A 16,375-nucleotide genomic window follows, 5' to 3' on the forward strand; every position below is an offset into this window, starting at 1 on the left:
ATCAAATTTACTTTACTGAAATCAATCGAGCAGTCAGGATTTATATAGCGTTGCTAATCACCCGACAGGGTATCCAGCCACTTGCAGATACAGAAAGGCTAATTTAAACAGCCAAGTCTCGACAGCCCTTCAGAAATCTGGAAGTGAAGTGATGGCCCAGAGCTGCGTCTGGAGGCTGTTCTAGGTCTTTCCTGCGATGTAGGAGAAAGAGCGTCCCAACCTTCTGCTTCGGTGGATGTGGGCAAGTGATAGGGAAGCAGAGCATAGTTTTCTTTACTGTTGTTGGAAGTTGAGGCAGTGGTTAATGTATGCCCGTCCTTGGTTGTGTGGGGACTTGTGTGTGTGGGTTAGCAGTTTGAACTGGCATCTCTTCTGTACCGGGAGTCAGTGCACTGGTCTGAGATGAGATATAATGTGGAGTCGTCGGAGAAGGTCAAGGATGAGTCTGGCTGCAATGTTCTGTATGGCTTGACGTCTCTGTAGGAGGTGTGTGACGATTCACACGTGGAGAGTGTTGCGGTAGTCCAAACGGCTGGTGATGTGGACCTGTGTCATGGTGCGTCTCGGGGGCATGGGTAGCCATTTCAAGATCTTAATTACCTTGAGCAGAGTGAGGAATCAGGTGGAGGAAGTTTCATGGTGAGCTTGTTATCTATGAAGAGTCCAAGGTTTCTTGTGTAATTGGCAGGTGTGGGTGCAGGTCCTAGGTCTGATGGCCACCAAAAGCGTACTTCTGTCTTGTCCATGTTCAGTTAGAGGCAGTTGTTCTTTATAAAGTCTGTGACACATGTCATGACAGATGACAGATGTGGCAGTTGGTCCTGGTGGTGGTAGGGTCATCGGTGAGTGAGAGGATGAGTTGGGTGTCGTCTGCGAAGGATATTATGCTTAGACTGTGAGATCCAACAATGTTGACCAGTGGGGTAAAAAATGCGTTGAAGAGCGTGGGCCTGACGGATGGGCCCTAGGGGAACACCGCTGACTATATACTTGAGTTCGGAGGTAAAGGGTGGTAAGTGGAACCTTTGTGTTCTACCGGTGAGGACGAAGGTGATCCATCTGAGTGCGTCCCTTTGGATGTCGATGTGGTTGAGTCTTTCGATCACTGTGTGGTGGGATACCGTGTCCAAGGCTGCCAAGAGGTTAAGGAGGATAAGGGCTGCCGTTTCTCCTCGGTCGAGGAGGGTTCAGATGTCATGGGCGGTCTCAGTACTGTGATTGTTACAGAAAAAGGGTTGGGAGGCATTGAGAAGCTGGTTCTGCTCCAAGTGTGTTGTGAGCTGCTTGTTAATAGTCTTTTCCTGTACCTTGCCTAGGAACTGTGAGCAAGGAGATTGGCATGTAGTTTTGGAGTTCGCTGGGGTCTTAGGAGGGTTTTTTGAGTAGTGGTCAGATCTTGGCGTGCTTTCAGGCATCGGGAAATGTTTGCGGTGCTGATAGAGATGGTGAGTACGGTGGTGAGTTCCTTGTCAATCCTTTAGTTTCCGAAGCTGAAGATGCGGTGTGGGCATGAGTCTGTAGGAACTCCCGAGTGGATGGATTTCATGGTGGAGGTGGTGTCCTGGGTGGGGAGGATGTTCCAGGTAATCAGTGTGTGGTTCATGTCAGTTACGGTAATGGACTATCTGTTGAGGATGTCCGTAGGTGTGGGTTTGGGATCGAAGTTTCTGTATATGGTTGCAATCATGTCATGTAAGAAGTTGGCCAGGTTGCCACACAGCTCTTGTGAGGGTGTGATGCTGTTTTCGCTGGCAGCTGGGTTGGAGAATTCCTTAACAATGTTGAAATGTTCCTTAGTGTTGTTGAAACTGCTTTCGATGTGTACAGCTATGGCTGTGTTCTTTGTTGCTCTCAGCAGGTGGTGGTAGAGGCTGAGGGAGATCTTGAAGGTTGCCCTGTTGGAGGTGCTTTGCTGGTGCGCCATCTCCTCCACAATTGTTTGATGTCATGTTTCCCTGTTCTGAGTTCGGGGTTGTACGAGCTGGTCATTTTGGAGGATTTTCTCTGATTGTTGCTCTTGATGGGGGTGATGCTGTCAGTGCAGTTGTTGATCTAGGGGTTGAATTACTTAATTCTCTGTTGCAGGTTGGTGGTAGCAGCTGGGTTGGATATGTTGAGGGCATCTGTCCAGCTGGTCTCTGAAATGTTGCTGCAGCTGTAGGGGGGCCACTGGCCATCTTGGGGATGGCAGTGCGGGGGCTGTATATGGTGAAGTGGACGATTGAGTGATCAGTCAAGATCTGTGTTGTGGCTGTATTTGATGAGACTGCTGGAGGTGACTATGGGGTCCAGCGTGTGCGTGGGGGTTGCAGATTATTTGGTTCGGTCCGAGGCTACTCATACTGCTGAGGAGCTATGTGGTGTTGTTGCCATTAGGGTAGTCAATTTGGAAGTTGAGGTTGCTGAGGAAGATGTAGACCTTGGTGTCTAGGGCTGGGCAGACAATGAAGTCTGCAATGGTGTTGCAGAAGCTGGAGTGCGGGTGTGGGGTTCTGTATGCAAGGGTGCCTCTGATGGTTGTCTTGTCATGAGTGGTTGGTGTTATTTTTGGTGGTGTTGGTGTACTGTATGGGCTCTTTGTGGATGATGGGTGTTCCTTCACTCGGCTTGTTGGTGCAACCTTGGTGAGTGATTTTATATCAATGGGGGATCGCTGTGGCAATGTCGGGAGTGGATGCGGGGTTGAGCCAGCACTCGGTAAGGAAGATGATGGTTTGAGGGTGATGATAATAATAATAATCCACATTTGTAAAGCGCACAATCATCCGTAAGGGTCTCTAGGCGCTGGGGGCCGTCGGGAAGATTAAGCGAGCTAATGCCCAGAGTCACATGGTGCTGGGCTAACCTGCCGCCGGGGCCGGGATCGAACCGTGATCCCCAGATTCCAGCGTCAGTCGCCCTGGCCGCGGCGCCACACCTCTGATGAGGTCTCGTAACTCGGTGAAGTGCTTGCACATAGAGTGCTGTGGAGTTAGTGGGTCGCATCTTGTGTGGTGTGGCGATAGGTTGGGGTGGTGCTTTGCGATGAGACTGCGGTTGTGATGGTACAGGAGTAGGCACATGTGGCGCACCAGAATGGTCCTACCGTAGAGTCAGTTCACAGGATCGTCTGTTGTTCAGGGCGCAGAGGGAGGCGGTGTCGTACCTGTGGGGGGGGCTCGGAAACAGGGGTCCTGGCACTGGGTGCAGTTCAGAGGTGGAGGGGCACGTTAGGATTGTGTTTGGTGTGTCTGCTGTATGAGGCTGGCCTACTGCTTTTATTATGTTTCGACCTGGCAAAAAGCTACGCCGCGCAGCTTTTCGGCGCAGGTCGAAATCTTTTAAGTTACACTGTGTGCTTTAGTTCAGCCTCTCTCTTCCATTGGCTAGCTCCATAAATGGAGGCTAGCCATTGGAAGAGAGAACTGTCCGTCATTTCCCGAGGCAATTGGTGGGCGTTCCCGCCGATTCTTTCCCTCTCCGCAACGTCATGAAGACGTGGCCACTGTGGGCGTGTACTTTTTTTTTTTTTTTTTACCACCGATGTTTGTGTTCATTGTCCGTCTTGTCCCTGTCCCGCTGGCTGTTTTCTGACCACCCTCCCGCTGTCCGTGTGCCTGCCGGCCCCCCTCCCGCTGTCCGTGTAGCCGCCCGCCCCCCCTCCCGCTGTCCGTGTGCCTGCCCGCCCCCCTCCCGCTGTCCGTGAGCCTGCCTGCCCTACTCCCGCTGTCCGTGTGCCTGCCCGCCCCCTCCCGCTGTCCGTGAGCCTGCCCGCCCCCCTCCCGCTCTGAGGAATCTCAGGTCAACCAAGTTGACTCAATGGACAAAAGGATCTAAGAGGTGGACAAAATGCGGCAAATTAACTACAAAGAAGCCGTTAAATACAGAAAATCTAATAACCCTTTTCCTGGTGGAAAATTCAATTAAAGGGAATGCCAGGACCTTAGAATATCTGATCATCTTGTCAAGGCAAAAAGCAAGTATCCTGTTCTTGCTCAGATCCTGCATGTTAACTGGAAGCCTTTCAATTATTAAAACAGGAGTGGTTTTTGATTTCGCGTGCATGAGATGAGGATTTGCTTGCTCCCTGACAAGATAAATGCCTGCTATATCGTTGACACTTGAGGGCACCATCAAATTGAGCGAGCGTCTTGGGTGACGAGCTGTCCTTCTGTTGCCGCTTGGTATTGCGAGACTCTGCCCGCCAGCGTTTTGTACAGCGAGATCTTGGCCTCAATCATCTTGTCAGACCGCTAAGTGATGTGGTCTGTGCGGAACTGAGAATGCGCGCGCCATCTCTAGACGCCATGATGGGAGGAGATGTACTCTACCATGCTGATGATCAGCCTGAAGCCAGTGCACACAAACCACGAGGCTTGTTTGCTCATCAGGCTCCCAAATGGGATTTCGGCAAATTCATGTTCAAATTCATGCCCTAGGAATCAGTATTAGGACGAGTTGAACTTCATAATGTTTATTCCCCCTCAGCAAGTATGTTCTGTTTACAGTAAAAGTTTATTAACTATATTTCGTGACAACATTTTACAGCTTTGAAATGCTGCAACCATGCAAAACTTATTGTACAATGAGTGCAAAAGAACGTTAATTTGACCTCAGAGGCTGTCTTTATGCAGACTTTAATAGAATTCAGAGTTTAACTTAGTGGTAATGTCGAATTCACTCTCTGGTCTGAAAAAGTGATATTGATTTCTGTGGGGTGGGTTCCCTTAATATCAACTTACCTGTTACTGAAACTTCATTAAAGGTACACCCGCTGTTACAAAACAGCATATACAGATTAACTGAATTTAATCAAAATTAATAGAATTTCCAATGGCTGCCTAGCAACACGCTGGCACCTATCATCGCACTGCAGCCCGCCTTGTACTCTACAGGGAAAAAATTTCAAGCGGTAAGTGCATATAGGGTGGAATCGATTTACTATTTTTAACTGCACATCTGTGTACCTTGAAAATATAATATGTACAGTTAGGTATTGAAAATCTATACATACTTACCTTTTCATATATTGTCCTTGGATGATCAGTCTATGATATTAGTATCCCACGATATTCTGTAGTCTATATTCAAGATCCACACCCTCTTCCCCGTCATTGTCACAAACTGATGTAATTACCTCTCTGGAGCCGCCAGCCCATCATCTCTTAGACCCCTGCATCCCCTCACTATAGTGTAGTACTCATTTGTTTTGCTGCAAGGTTCATGCCTTGTGAGTCCACATACATACATCATAGAGGCTGTAATCTCCCCTGGACATTGCCTTGATTGCTTCTCTCTAAACTACTCATACAGACACACTGGGTTTTGTCTCACAAAACATTGCCAATCTGTTCTTTTTAGGTTTTGACGTATTATGTGCTTTTTTCGAGTGTTAAGGGCAGAATGCGCTGAGAGTCTGTTTTCCACCTTCCCGAGTTTCCGGAGATTTGAATACTTTGCAAAGGGCAGAGACTAGTCGCTGGCTGTTTCCTGATCACCCTCCCGCTGTCCGTGTGCCTGCCCGCCCCCCCTCCCGCTGTCCGTGAGCCTGCCCGCCCCCCCTCCCGCTGTCCGTGAGCCTGCCCGCCCCCCTCCCGCTGTCCGTGTGCCTGCCCGCCCCCTCCCGCTGTCCGTGTGCCTCCCCGCCCCCCTCCCGATGTCCGTGAGCCTGCCCGCCCCCCTCCCGCTGTCCGTGAGCCTGCCCGCCCCCCCTCCCGCGGTCCGTGAGCCTGCCCGCCCCCTCCCGTTGTCCGTGTGCCTGCCTGAAATTAGATGTATTTCAATTAGGAAACACCATCACCCATGAGATAGATACCCACCACCACAGCCCTCTCTCTGCAAGGCCGGTCTCCTTGTTAAGCCAGTAACAGGGGTTATTGGGAATATAAGGAAAGCGGGAATACCGCACCTCTACTGTTTCCCATTAGGACACTTCCTCCATTAAAAGTAAGTGATCGTCACGGGCAGGAAAGCGGTGGAAAACGCAAAAAGATTACAGCATTCATGTGATAACTCTCATTTGGCACGATCCACTCAGAGTCTCTTTCGAAGTGCAGTGGTACTCCCACATCTGGAAATGACACTGGTATCCACAGTAACAATAATTCTAGGTGCAGGAATACTGCATCCGTGTTTCTGCCACTCTCATGATGAGGGCCAAAGTCTGGACACTGCATGTGTCTGTGTCAGTTACTGCACAAGGCGATCCTTTAATGGCATTGTGTCTCTTAATGCATGTATTTGTGTCAATGACTTTGTGTGCGCTCTTTAGCTGGTCATTTTTTAATTCAAAACCTTTCTTTACAGTGTGCAGCTGCCTGCAAATGTGTACTCATTACAGAGCGTTGGTGCACAGTCCTCAACTTATTTTCTGCTCTGTGTGTGTTGGGGCTCTGTGTGTTGGGGCTCTGTGTGTGTTGGGGCTCTGTCTGTGTGGCTAGCTTTTTTTGTAGGTGGCTCTATGTGTGGGTGGCTCGGTGTGGGTGGCTCTGTATGGGTGTGTGGGTGTGAATGCAATAGGTCTCGCATTTGCGAGAGATTAAGCTATTGGCATTGTAAATGACAATGCCATTTATTTATCTGTTTTCAAAACCAACACATAAATAAAAATGTTGTCATTTACAATGCCAATAGCTCTAACTTTTACAAAGGCGAAACCGTTGCATTGTAAATGCTTGTTTAGTAGGTCTTAGAAGGAGGGAGAGGCACTGGGAGGCGATTGGCGGGCCTTGCCTGGCGGTGAAAAAAAGGGTAGCACCAATCGAGAGGGGGGCAGGAAGGAAAAATAAAATGGTAGAAAGCAATCTAGAACACAACGGAGGGAAATAGAAACAGCAGAACGATCAATCTGAGTTACAGCAGAGGGAAAATGAGCGGCAGAAAAGAAGGAGTCGTAATAAGAAATGAAGCAGTGGCGGCTGGCAGCACGAGGGAGAGCGGAGTCGGACCTGGGAAATAATGTGAGTTCCAATGCCCCTTTGATCTGTGACATGTATAGATCTTTCTAACGATTAGTCAATGGTTTTCTTTTTCTTTCCTCTCACAGGATGCAAAAGTCCTTCGAGCGCATGAGTATTATACTGTCAACCAGGCAGCGCTTATCAGTAATTTCTACGTGAAATTTGGAGAACGCTCGGGAGAATATTGTCGTGACCACTATGACTTATACTGTCAGTACAATGGAATGAACAACCCTTTGTTCACTATCCGGGAGATTGGCTGGGACCGTTCACAAGTCGAAGTCGCGTGCAACTATGGGTCGGGGTTCCCCGTCGGCCCCAACTTTGGTAAGATGTCAGCCTGAGCCGGACTGCTAGAGGGGGGAGTGTGGAAACGTCTCAGGCCGCCCTAGAGCTTGGGATGTGTGAAGGCGGATTCCATCATATAAGTGATGAGTGAAGATTTGTACCCTGGGCGGATCCACTCCACAGAGGTCGGGGGCGCGATATCCGCAGAACTCTACATAATGAAGAGACAAGTATGTGGGGTCTGTGTATGTATAAATATCACATGTCTCTTCATTATCCATACCTTTGGGAACATATATTTTACCAAACTGGTGCTTTAGAAACCTATATTTCACAGGGAACTGTGAAATTTGGTAAATATAGTACATGGTTCCCTGTGAAACGTGGATATTATCGTTATAATGACAATTCCAAATAATTCTGCAGAACTTTGCCATTTTCAAAGGTACTGAGATTACGTGGCACGGCTATCTACAGTAAGAAGCAAACTAAGCAAAACTTTATGGCAAAAGCATTCAAATTATGTGGCACATTCTCGGTCAATATTATTTTCATCTATTTTACGTAGAAACATGTTTTGTGAACTGCAAATTGTGTGGCAAAGTATATGGAAAGCGCTGTAAATCCATAATTATGTGATGAATGATGCATCCATTAGGTCACCTTGATCGTCTGGTTCTCGCTATTATGCATGGTTTCATTTATAAATGGTAGACATTGCCTAAGATTCTAATTCTTATCGGTGCCCATTGTAGGTTGCTCTTCAAAGGTAAAAGCTTTTAGTTCCATAAATAATGCGTAATGAGCAATGTCAGCCCCTGTTCGGGGGCCAGTCATGGGGAAATCAAGGTCTACTGGGCTGCAGCCGTGGGAGCTATGGCGGTTTGCCTCTGATGTCCAGCAGTCTGTCCTATCACCAAAGAAGTGCTGCATCCCACCACTTCCTGTCCAGTCTCTCATCCTGCAAGGTTACCAAGCTCCTTCCCCTCTCAGCACGTAAGCCGGCTTCTAGGTGCTTCAGAATAGCTCCTCTGCTCCTCCAGTAAGCGATCCAGACCCCAGGTGTGGTCTCCTCGTCTCTGGGAGACTGGCCTTCAGGCAGACACCAGCGCTAGTTGCACAGCAGTCTTCTAACTACTCTGCGGTGCACTCACTTCCTTGCCCACAGTCGACATGAAGGTAGAAAGACTGTGGGATAGTGGGTTCCTACTTTTAACACAAACAGGAGATGTGTATTCATTGTCAAAAACTGTGGCAGTGGTTCGGAGTGGCTCTTCTTTCAAGTGTCCATTCCAGGCTGCTCTCCAGGCACCGTCTTTCTGCAGGGTGATGCTTCTCACAACTGGGTGGTCTTAAACCTGGAGCAGCCGCAACAGAGGGACCCGGATTTATGGAGTATCAACACTTGACAGTCATCAGCCTATTGAAGGAGTAAGCGGGAAGACAAAAGGACAGCCTCACCCAGCACTTTTCGTACACTTGCCCGCAAACACTGCAGCCCCACCAATCACCCCCACCATTCACCAGTTTCCACCCCCCTAACTTCAGTATCGAGGTCCCCTCCTATCAGCTTCAGGAATGGATGTATGGTTTACAACCCATACATTTACAACGCATCCCTTTACAATGCAGTTTTCACATTGCAACATCCTTAACAACGCATTCTTTTACATCGCATGCCATTACATTGCATTTTTTAGAAACTACCTTTACAACGCATACCATTACCACGCATACCATTACATTACTGTATTTAGGGGCATTTTGAGGCGAGGCCAGGTAGTAGCCAATGAGCTGCCTACCTGTAGGGCTCCCATTGTGAGTGCAGACAAAGTTCAGAGCACATTTTGGTTTCTTTGCTTGTGCACCTTGTAAGATACCACCTCTCTGTACAGTGTACTAAAATCAAGTAGTCTAAATAAAAAGTGTGAGATATCCCCAGATGAAGATAGAGGCAACAGGTAGATAATACTGTAGGAGGGTGGATATCTGACTATGGTTACCCCCAACTGTTTGCCTAGTGTTTTACTGGTTTTTGACTTAGTTGGCCTGGGATCCTGCTATTCAGGACCCCAGGCTTCCTGCTCTCTATGTTAAAATGGACTCCATGTACCTTAGGTACATATCTAATTGGATACTGAGTCACCTTATCAGTCCCTGTATAGTGTACCTTAGGTACCCAGGGCATATGTGTACCCAGGGCCTACCAGGGGCTGAAGCACGTATTATGCCACCCCTGGCTGGCCATCTAAACAGACACAACTGGCTGCACGACAGCTGGGGCAAGGTGGTGTAATCACCCTTTGATTTAGATATAGTTACCTATATCTAAACCTAAAATGGACACATATATTCCTATCAGTCACTCCTATGGAAGGCCTTATCAATCCTGAAGGCAGAGTGCTTGGAATTATGTGAGATGGTGCTCTGGCATGAGCTGAGCCCGTTTGCAGCTTGCGGAACCAAGTCCTAATAGCTGTTCCATGATAACGCTATACCATATACTCTTAAGTGCATTATAATCCTCATGGTTAAATGCTAACTCTGGTATAACATTATCAAAACATGTCGAGTAAGGTGTCATACGAATTGGAATACTACCCCCTCGCCAATTCTGGCGACGGGGGTAGCATTCCACCCTTCTAGAGGGACACAACATGTATGTAACTGATAACCCCGGTTAAAGTTAACTCGAGCCTTGGCATCACAAAATGGATGCTGCCACCACAGACACAAGTCTGACCTCCTGCTGCTGGGAGTCCTTCCAGCGAGGGAGGCTTGGACCAAGGGTTTCCTGCCTTGGGAGGTGCTAGCACCACCCCAGACAGGATTTTGTGTATTGGGTAGGATAGGCCTGAAAGGAATGAGGCATGCCCGGGGCACACAAGGTGTCCTGTGCATACACCGGTTCAAACCATTTGCTGGAGCATCCCTGCCCCAGCTCTGGCGGGAAACCAGACAAAGGATAGGGGGTGTAGCCACCCCCCTTCTTGGTCCCACCCAGGGGAGGGACGTAGTCAGTAGTGCAGCCCCCTTTAGCAGGATAAAGGTAGGAGCTGGTCCCATTCCAAATCAGATTAATCCTGAACTACTCTACAAGAAGAAACTCTGGACTTCGACGTTCTGCTCCACAGAAGACTGAAGAAATCTCCCTTGTGGACAAGGAGTGTCCTCCCTGCACAAGCAGGCACCATCAAGCGTTCTGCGGCTTCCCTTTGTCATCTTCCCTCGAGGATCCAGACTTCAGAGCCCGACGAGACCCGGATTCCCAGACCTCTCCGACCTCAACTCACATCTGCAGCAAAGCTGAGACCCGTGGGTGCGACGAGACACGTGGGACCGACCATCTTGGAAGAAACTGCACTTCGCTTCCAGCACGACTCCCGAGGTAAACTCGACCAAGTGCTTTGGGGACTGAGAAGCCCCAGCCCCGAGCAGCCCCTGCACCGAAGATCAGCCCCCCAGCATACACGAGATCTGCGTGGGGTCCTTCTGCTTGTTTGCTGCTCGACGCGTTGTCTGGTCACTTGCCGGCTGGCTAGTGACCTCCCAGACGACAAACCTTTGAATCTTTGCTGCTGGTCTGGTTGCTCCAGACTGGCCCTTGCTCCCTTCCAAAAGAGGGGCACCCCGGACTCTCCTAGTCCGCACCAGACGCTTTCTCCACTCACCGCGTGGGTTGCCTTTGCCAAGGCCTGTTGACGCCGATTCCGGATCCAACACCGCCGACAGTGAGAGCCTGCGTGGGACAGCTCGTGCCTCCATCCTGGTCGTCGAAGACACCTCCTGGTCCACGTGGCTGCAGAGTCAAGCGTCCACTCTTCACCTGATCGTGACGACGACATCTGGTTCCTTCCTGGTTCCACTCCAGTCACTGGCTAGTGACTGTGAACATTGTCCCCTCTGCTTTCAGGTCTCCTTCTTCAACAATCCACCCTTGGATTGCACCGGACATCTTCCTCCTGGTCGCCTGCATCATCTTTTCTTTCAGGCTTCATTGACTTCAACGCGAGAATCCGACACACTTTGGCACCTATGCACCCGCAGCCCGTGGGTGAGGTAACAAGAGCATTTTGGTGCTCAAGGGTAGTTTAACTGTCCTAGTGTCCAGTTCCACAGTCGTTTTTGTCCTAACTAGTCAGGATTGTCCGTACTCACCTTTAACTTGAACTGTACTGTCCATAGACGTTGTTACACATCTCGCGTGTGAGTTCACACTCTGCACACGCGTCCCATGGGCCTCCTATTACTTACCTAAGGTGAAGATAGCGTAGTCCTAGCAAACCTCAAGCCTCTGGACAGCTCCATTTCCTCTATCGACTTTCACATTCCACTTACTTAGTATATGGTTTGTCGTGCCCCTAGGGCACCATTGTCATTTTGTGCAACTTATCGTATTTTCCTTAAGAGAGTGTCATGTGCTTAGCCCTCTGACCTCATAAAGAGTTCAGAGGTGTTGTTATTAATAAATATGCTGTTTATTTTCATAACAACCTGTGTGGTGTCTTTTCATCTGGTATTCAAGGGGTTATATTGTGGTAAAACAGCTGGCTTCACATGCCATAAAGAGTTTAGCCTAAGACTGCTTTGTCCATGCTACCATTAGGATAGCTGGTCTATAAGGTTGACTTACAACCAATCATCATAAGGGTTGTTTGGACTGATACAAGGTGATCACTAGAACTAGTGAGCATCATATATCAGGCCAACTTCTCACAAATACCAACTCTCTTTTTGTGGAACGTTGGTGAGAAGTTAGGCTTATCGGAGGATAGTGCTAAGCATTTTTTGTAGTCATAGAGGCAACGAATGCGACACAAGCTTAAGAATAAATCCAAGAATAATTTTCTATGAAAATAACAAGATTCTTTAAATATCTTTTGAGAAGCAAGTCTTCCAATTGGAAATATGCTTTATGCAATTTGAACACTCAAATAAATAATTTTTATATGTGTGTTTATTGAAACAAATGCAGTGCAGTTCAAATTATGCAGTACTTTCAGTCACTAGGGTCCCGGGGGTCAATACCGTCAAATAGTTACTATCGGGGTCAGTGGGGAAAGCAATGGAAGTGTATAGCTGCAATGAAATTCAGTAGACCACCAACAATGTCACAGTGGCTGGGAGCAGCTCATTGGAAGCCATTGGATTGGGAACTCTGCCAAACCGGTGTTGGCGATTGCTGGAGGATGGTGTGTTTTCAGGTAGCAGAGGAACTCTGGTTCAGTTGCCACTGCGGTAGTTGATAGGAGGACTCTGCCAAAGTGTTTTAATTGGCCATGGTCCTGTGGAAAGACAGAGGTCATCTATACTAGTATGATGAAGGCCTTTGGGGTCCCAGGACTCGGGACAGCAGGCAGAAGAGTTGTACCTGGAGCAGGAGTACCAGAGGTTGTGGGTGCTCTTCCCAAGGCTCACTGGAAGTGGTCAGGCCGCTGATGTTCTACAGAGCAGACCATCATGGAAGAGGCAGTACTTCCACCATTGCTGCTTTATGCCGTTGATGCCACTGTTGGGAACATGGCTGTTTCCAGCGTTGGCCGGTATGCTGAGAGGATCCCTCGAGTTGATGGAGACTTACAGGGGGCGATTCCACTGTACTGGTGAACCAACAGGCCTATGCTGCTGCAACGTTTCTTTCTGTCGTGAGTTGCAATTGCACGGAGTGTGCCAGTCCTCAACCACTGCGGGTTCTTTACTGGCAGGTGCCGGGGACTAGAGCCTCTAGCCCAAACGGAGGTTATTGGCAAACTACTGAAGGCTGCAGGGTTCTGGGGCATCTTGGAGGCCTCGCAAGTTTCAGGAGAGGCAGCAGGTTGCAACGGTTGGGTTCTTAGCAGTGGTGGGGATTTGTGCCAGTTTCTTCTGCATCAGGTCTCAGTTCTTCCGTCATCTTCTTGTGTCTGTTGAATCTAAAGTCATATTTTCGTGTGCAAAGCTTGGCCAGGGGTATCCAAATGGAGCATCAGGCTGACTCACAGACACCATGCATGTTCCCCATCCGCCGCATACATTAACACGCATAACATTACAAAGGGCTGGGTGCAGGTGTAGAAGTGGCCCAGTGGGACTCCACTCATGGTATGGGTTCTCATCCTCAGCACGCTGCCACCATCGCTGTACATGCTAAACCCATGCTAATACCTGACGGGGACAGTAGTCTACGGTCAGTCAATGAGGCCACGCTTGGTGCTCCCCTCCAGGACAAAGGACAAGTCCAGGACCTCCTTCTGACTGGGATAGGCCTAGCCATCTGCAAACATGCTGGATTAGCAGGACGCCCGTTCCAAAAACAAATATCAGGACACCAGATTCCGCATCTGTGATTTTCAAAAGCGGTTGAGGCCGAAAAATACCTTTTTACTATTTACATATATCTTTTTACTAGTCAGTAAAGGCTCGTAAAAGCAACCTCAGAGGAATGTTTATGTGCAGAAAGGTGTTCCTTCTTGCCGTAAAACTATCCTGCCAGTAAGGCAGGCACCCTTGCACCACAGTGCCTGCGTGGGGGCTAGGAAGCAGATTGTGCACCAGCACAGGCAGAGAGCAGGAATGCACTATATCTTGATAGACATCTTTTGAATCTTCAAAGATGGCGCTAATCTACAGAGTGAACACGGACAATATCCATGTATCACTTTTAGGGTTTCTTCCGGTAAAGCGACGCTCTGACGTAAAATGAAAGTTTGATATTTTATACTTCAAACGCCATGACATATTACCTTGTCAAACAAGACACGGGCTTGTGATGAAAACACCTAAATACTTTGGACCATATTATCAAGAAAGGGCGATACATTTTCGCCGCTTTTATCAGCGGGAAACTGCTACTAAAGCAGCGATAATGGGCTTGATAATATGCCCTTGTGAATTCCCATAGAAGCCCAGGTTTTGGTGTTAACATGAGCTTCTATGGGAATTCACAAGGGCCTATTATCAAGCCAATTATCGCCACTTTAGCGGCAGTTTCCTGCCGATAAAAGCGGTGATAATGTATCACCCTTTCTTGATAATATGGCCCTTTATTTTTTGTTTTTCTTAAATATGATTTAATATTTTGAATATTCCAAGAAGGCGTCAATTTACGGGGTGACCAGGGACATTGTCCGTTTACTATCTTTAGCATTTTTGCAATTAGGCGGTGCTAAAATGCAAAATGAAACTTCTAGACGGCGCGGATGTGGTACGCTGTGACTCACGAGGAGTACTGTTCTTGGAGGCGTTTTTGAAATACACGAGTACGTTTATCTGTGAATCTGGATTATTGTGGCCACTGTAGATATAATTATGAATGAGGACACAAGAACGAGAGTTTGGAGCGTGAGCGTATGGGCTCGTTTTTAAAATATTTCAGTTTGGGTTTAATACCAGGGAGAAATATTGTGACATGTACTACTTAGGTACCGACAATGCCGACTATATATATTGACATAACATTTGAGAAATTATAGAAAACTGGATGTGAAGTGACACAGAGTGTCAATTTATTTTAAATGTTAATAAGATAACACATGTTGAAATTAGGACTTGAAATGGTAACAGAACGACTTTTTGACCCTGCAGATATTACATGGTCTATTGGAATACAGGATTATTACGAGATAGATTTATGAGGCGGTCATGGATGTTAGGTAGTATACTTAGTACTGATTATTCATTCTAATCAGATGAGTATTTGTGGTGAGATTATAATGTGAGGATATTTGTCTAGTAGATATTGGAATTTGGGATGCAACTTGTAGGCAACCATGAGACCGTTTAGAATAACAAGGTCTGGTGAGTAGGTCGCTTGTTATGGTGAGGTGGTGAAATGACACCTCCTGGTCATGAGAACTCTCACAGCGGTATCGTCTGCGGAGCACTATTTCAGAAAATTCTGGAGCACTGAACACAATCAGGTTTCCTCCTCCCTCTCTCCTTATTTTACCAGCACACGCGTGTAACATGACTCCTCAGCAGCCCTAAAATCGTTACATTGGTTACCCATCCATAAAAGAGTTCGTTTTAAGATCCTGGTAATCACCTAGAGAGCTTTTGGATCATCGAGACCTAAATACTTTAGGACTAGGTTTCACCTTATTTGACGCCGCGCCTCCTCAGATCCTCATCAGTGGATCATCCTAAGCCTCCTACCTTTAGGTGTATTTCAAAGAAGGGCAAATCCGTTGCAGTTCTGGGGACTAAAGCCTGGAATTGTCTTCCTAGTCATCTCCACTGCATTCAGTCAGGACTAAGCTTCAGGAAATACTTGAAAACCTGGATCTTGGGTGGTCCAGACTCCCTCCTTATCTCTCTCACTCATCTGATTTTTGCAGTTACACTCTGAGCCTTATGCACGGTCCCGCTCAGCGGCAGGATGCTCCTCGGAGTGACATTTGCGCTCTGTAAATATTATACACATACATACCTGCTCCAAAACTCGAATATGGTGCACTTAAGGGTGAATACTATTTAGCGTGAATTGGAGCATTCTTGAATACATGGACTAGCTTTGGCAATTAGATCAAAGAACAGGGATAGCATCCATCAAGCTCGAGTGGAGTATAAACTGGGACAAGACAAAGCTAAGAAAGAATGGGATGAAGACTACTGGCAAGAGTTGTATGGTGCCAGCTTAGACAGGAATATGGTTGGATGTTGGCACCTGTTGAAGTGGGGGAAGGGAAGAACTAGCCAGCCACCTACCAACTACGTAGCGCCCGAGCAATGGGTTTTGCATTTTAAAAAACAATTTGCCATTTAACACGGAGACTGTGAATTACCACAGGGGCTCTTGGATAATCAAGTTGGTATTCTTGTTTTGCATTTTACTAAACAGGAAGTAGAAGCTGCTCTTACTAGTGTATGAAGTGGCAGAGCTCCCGGGCTTGATTGTGTTCCTGCAGATCTGTTCTTGTATAATAAGGCACTATGGGTAATATACATACAGACTCTTGTAAATGCCATTGCAAAGGGCTCTCCAATCCCTGAGTCATGGAGAGGGGCGGAGATCTTACCTATTTTTAAAAAAGGGGATAGATCAGATCCTGGTAATTACAGGCCCATCAGTCTAATTCACTGTTTACAAAAGGTGACAGCCAGGCTTGTGTTAAGTCGAAGTCAAGATTGGATCGAAGAGTTTAATATCCTCTCCCCTCTACAGGCGGGGT

The 16,375-nt window shown here is 47.7% G+C and overlaps 1 protein-coding gene and 1 long non-coding RNA gene across 2 annotated transcripts in view; one reads left to right on the forward strand and one right to left on the reverse strand.

Moving 5' to 3' along the window:
- LOC144819176 (uncharacterized) overlaps positions 1–16,375 on the reverse strand; it is a 704,861-nt gene that overhangs the window by 257,680 nt on the left and 430,806 nt on the right. The gene's annotated exons all lie outside the window — the stretch shown is intronic.
- Positions 6,882–16,375, forward strand: part of LOC144820367 (uncharacterized) — a 93,407-nt gene continuing 83,913 nt past the window's right edge. The window contains exons 1-2 of the mRNA XM_078677926.1: positions 6,882–6,938; positions 7,025–7,265. Of these exons, the coding sequence (XP_078534052.1) occupies positions 6,882–6,938; positions 7,025–7,265 (298 nt within the window). The remainder of the gene's footprint in view (positions 6,939–7,024; positions 7,266–16,375) is intronic.

This window comes from Lissotriton helveticus, chromosome 2_1 (assembly GCF_964261635.1).
Source record: "Lissotriton helveticus chromosome 2_1, aLisHel1.1, whole genome shotgun sequence".
NCBI classification, from domain to species: Eukaryota; Metazoa; Chordata; class Amphibia; order Caudata; family Salamandridae; genus Lissotriton; species Lissotriton helveticus.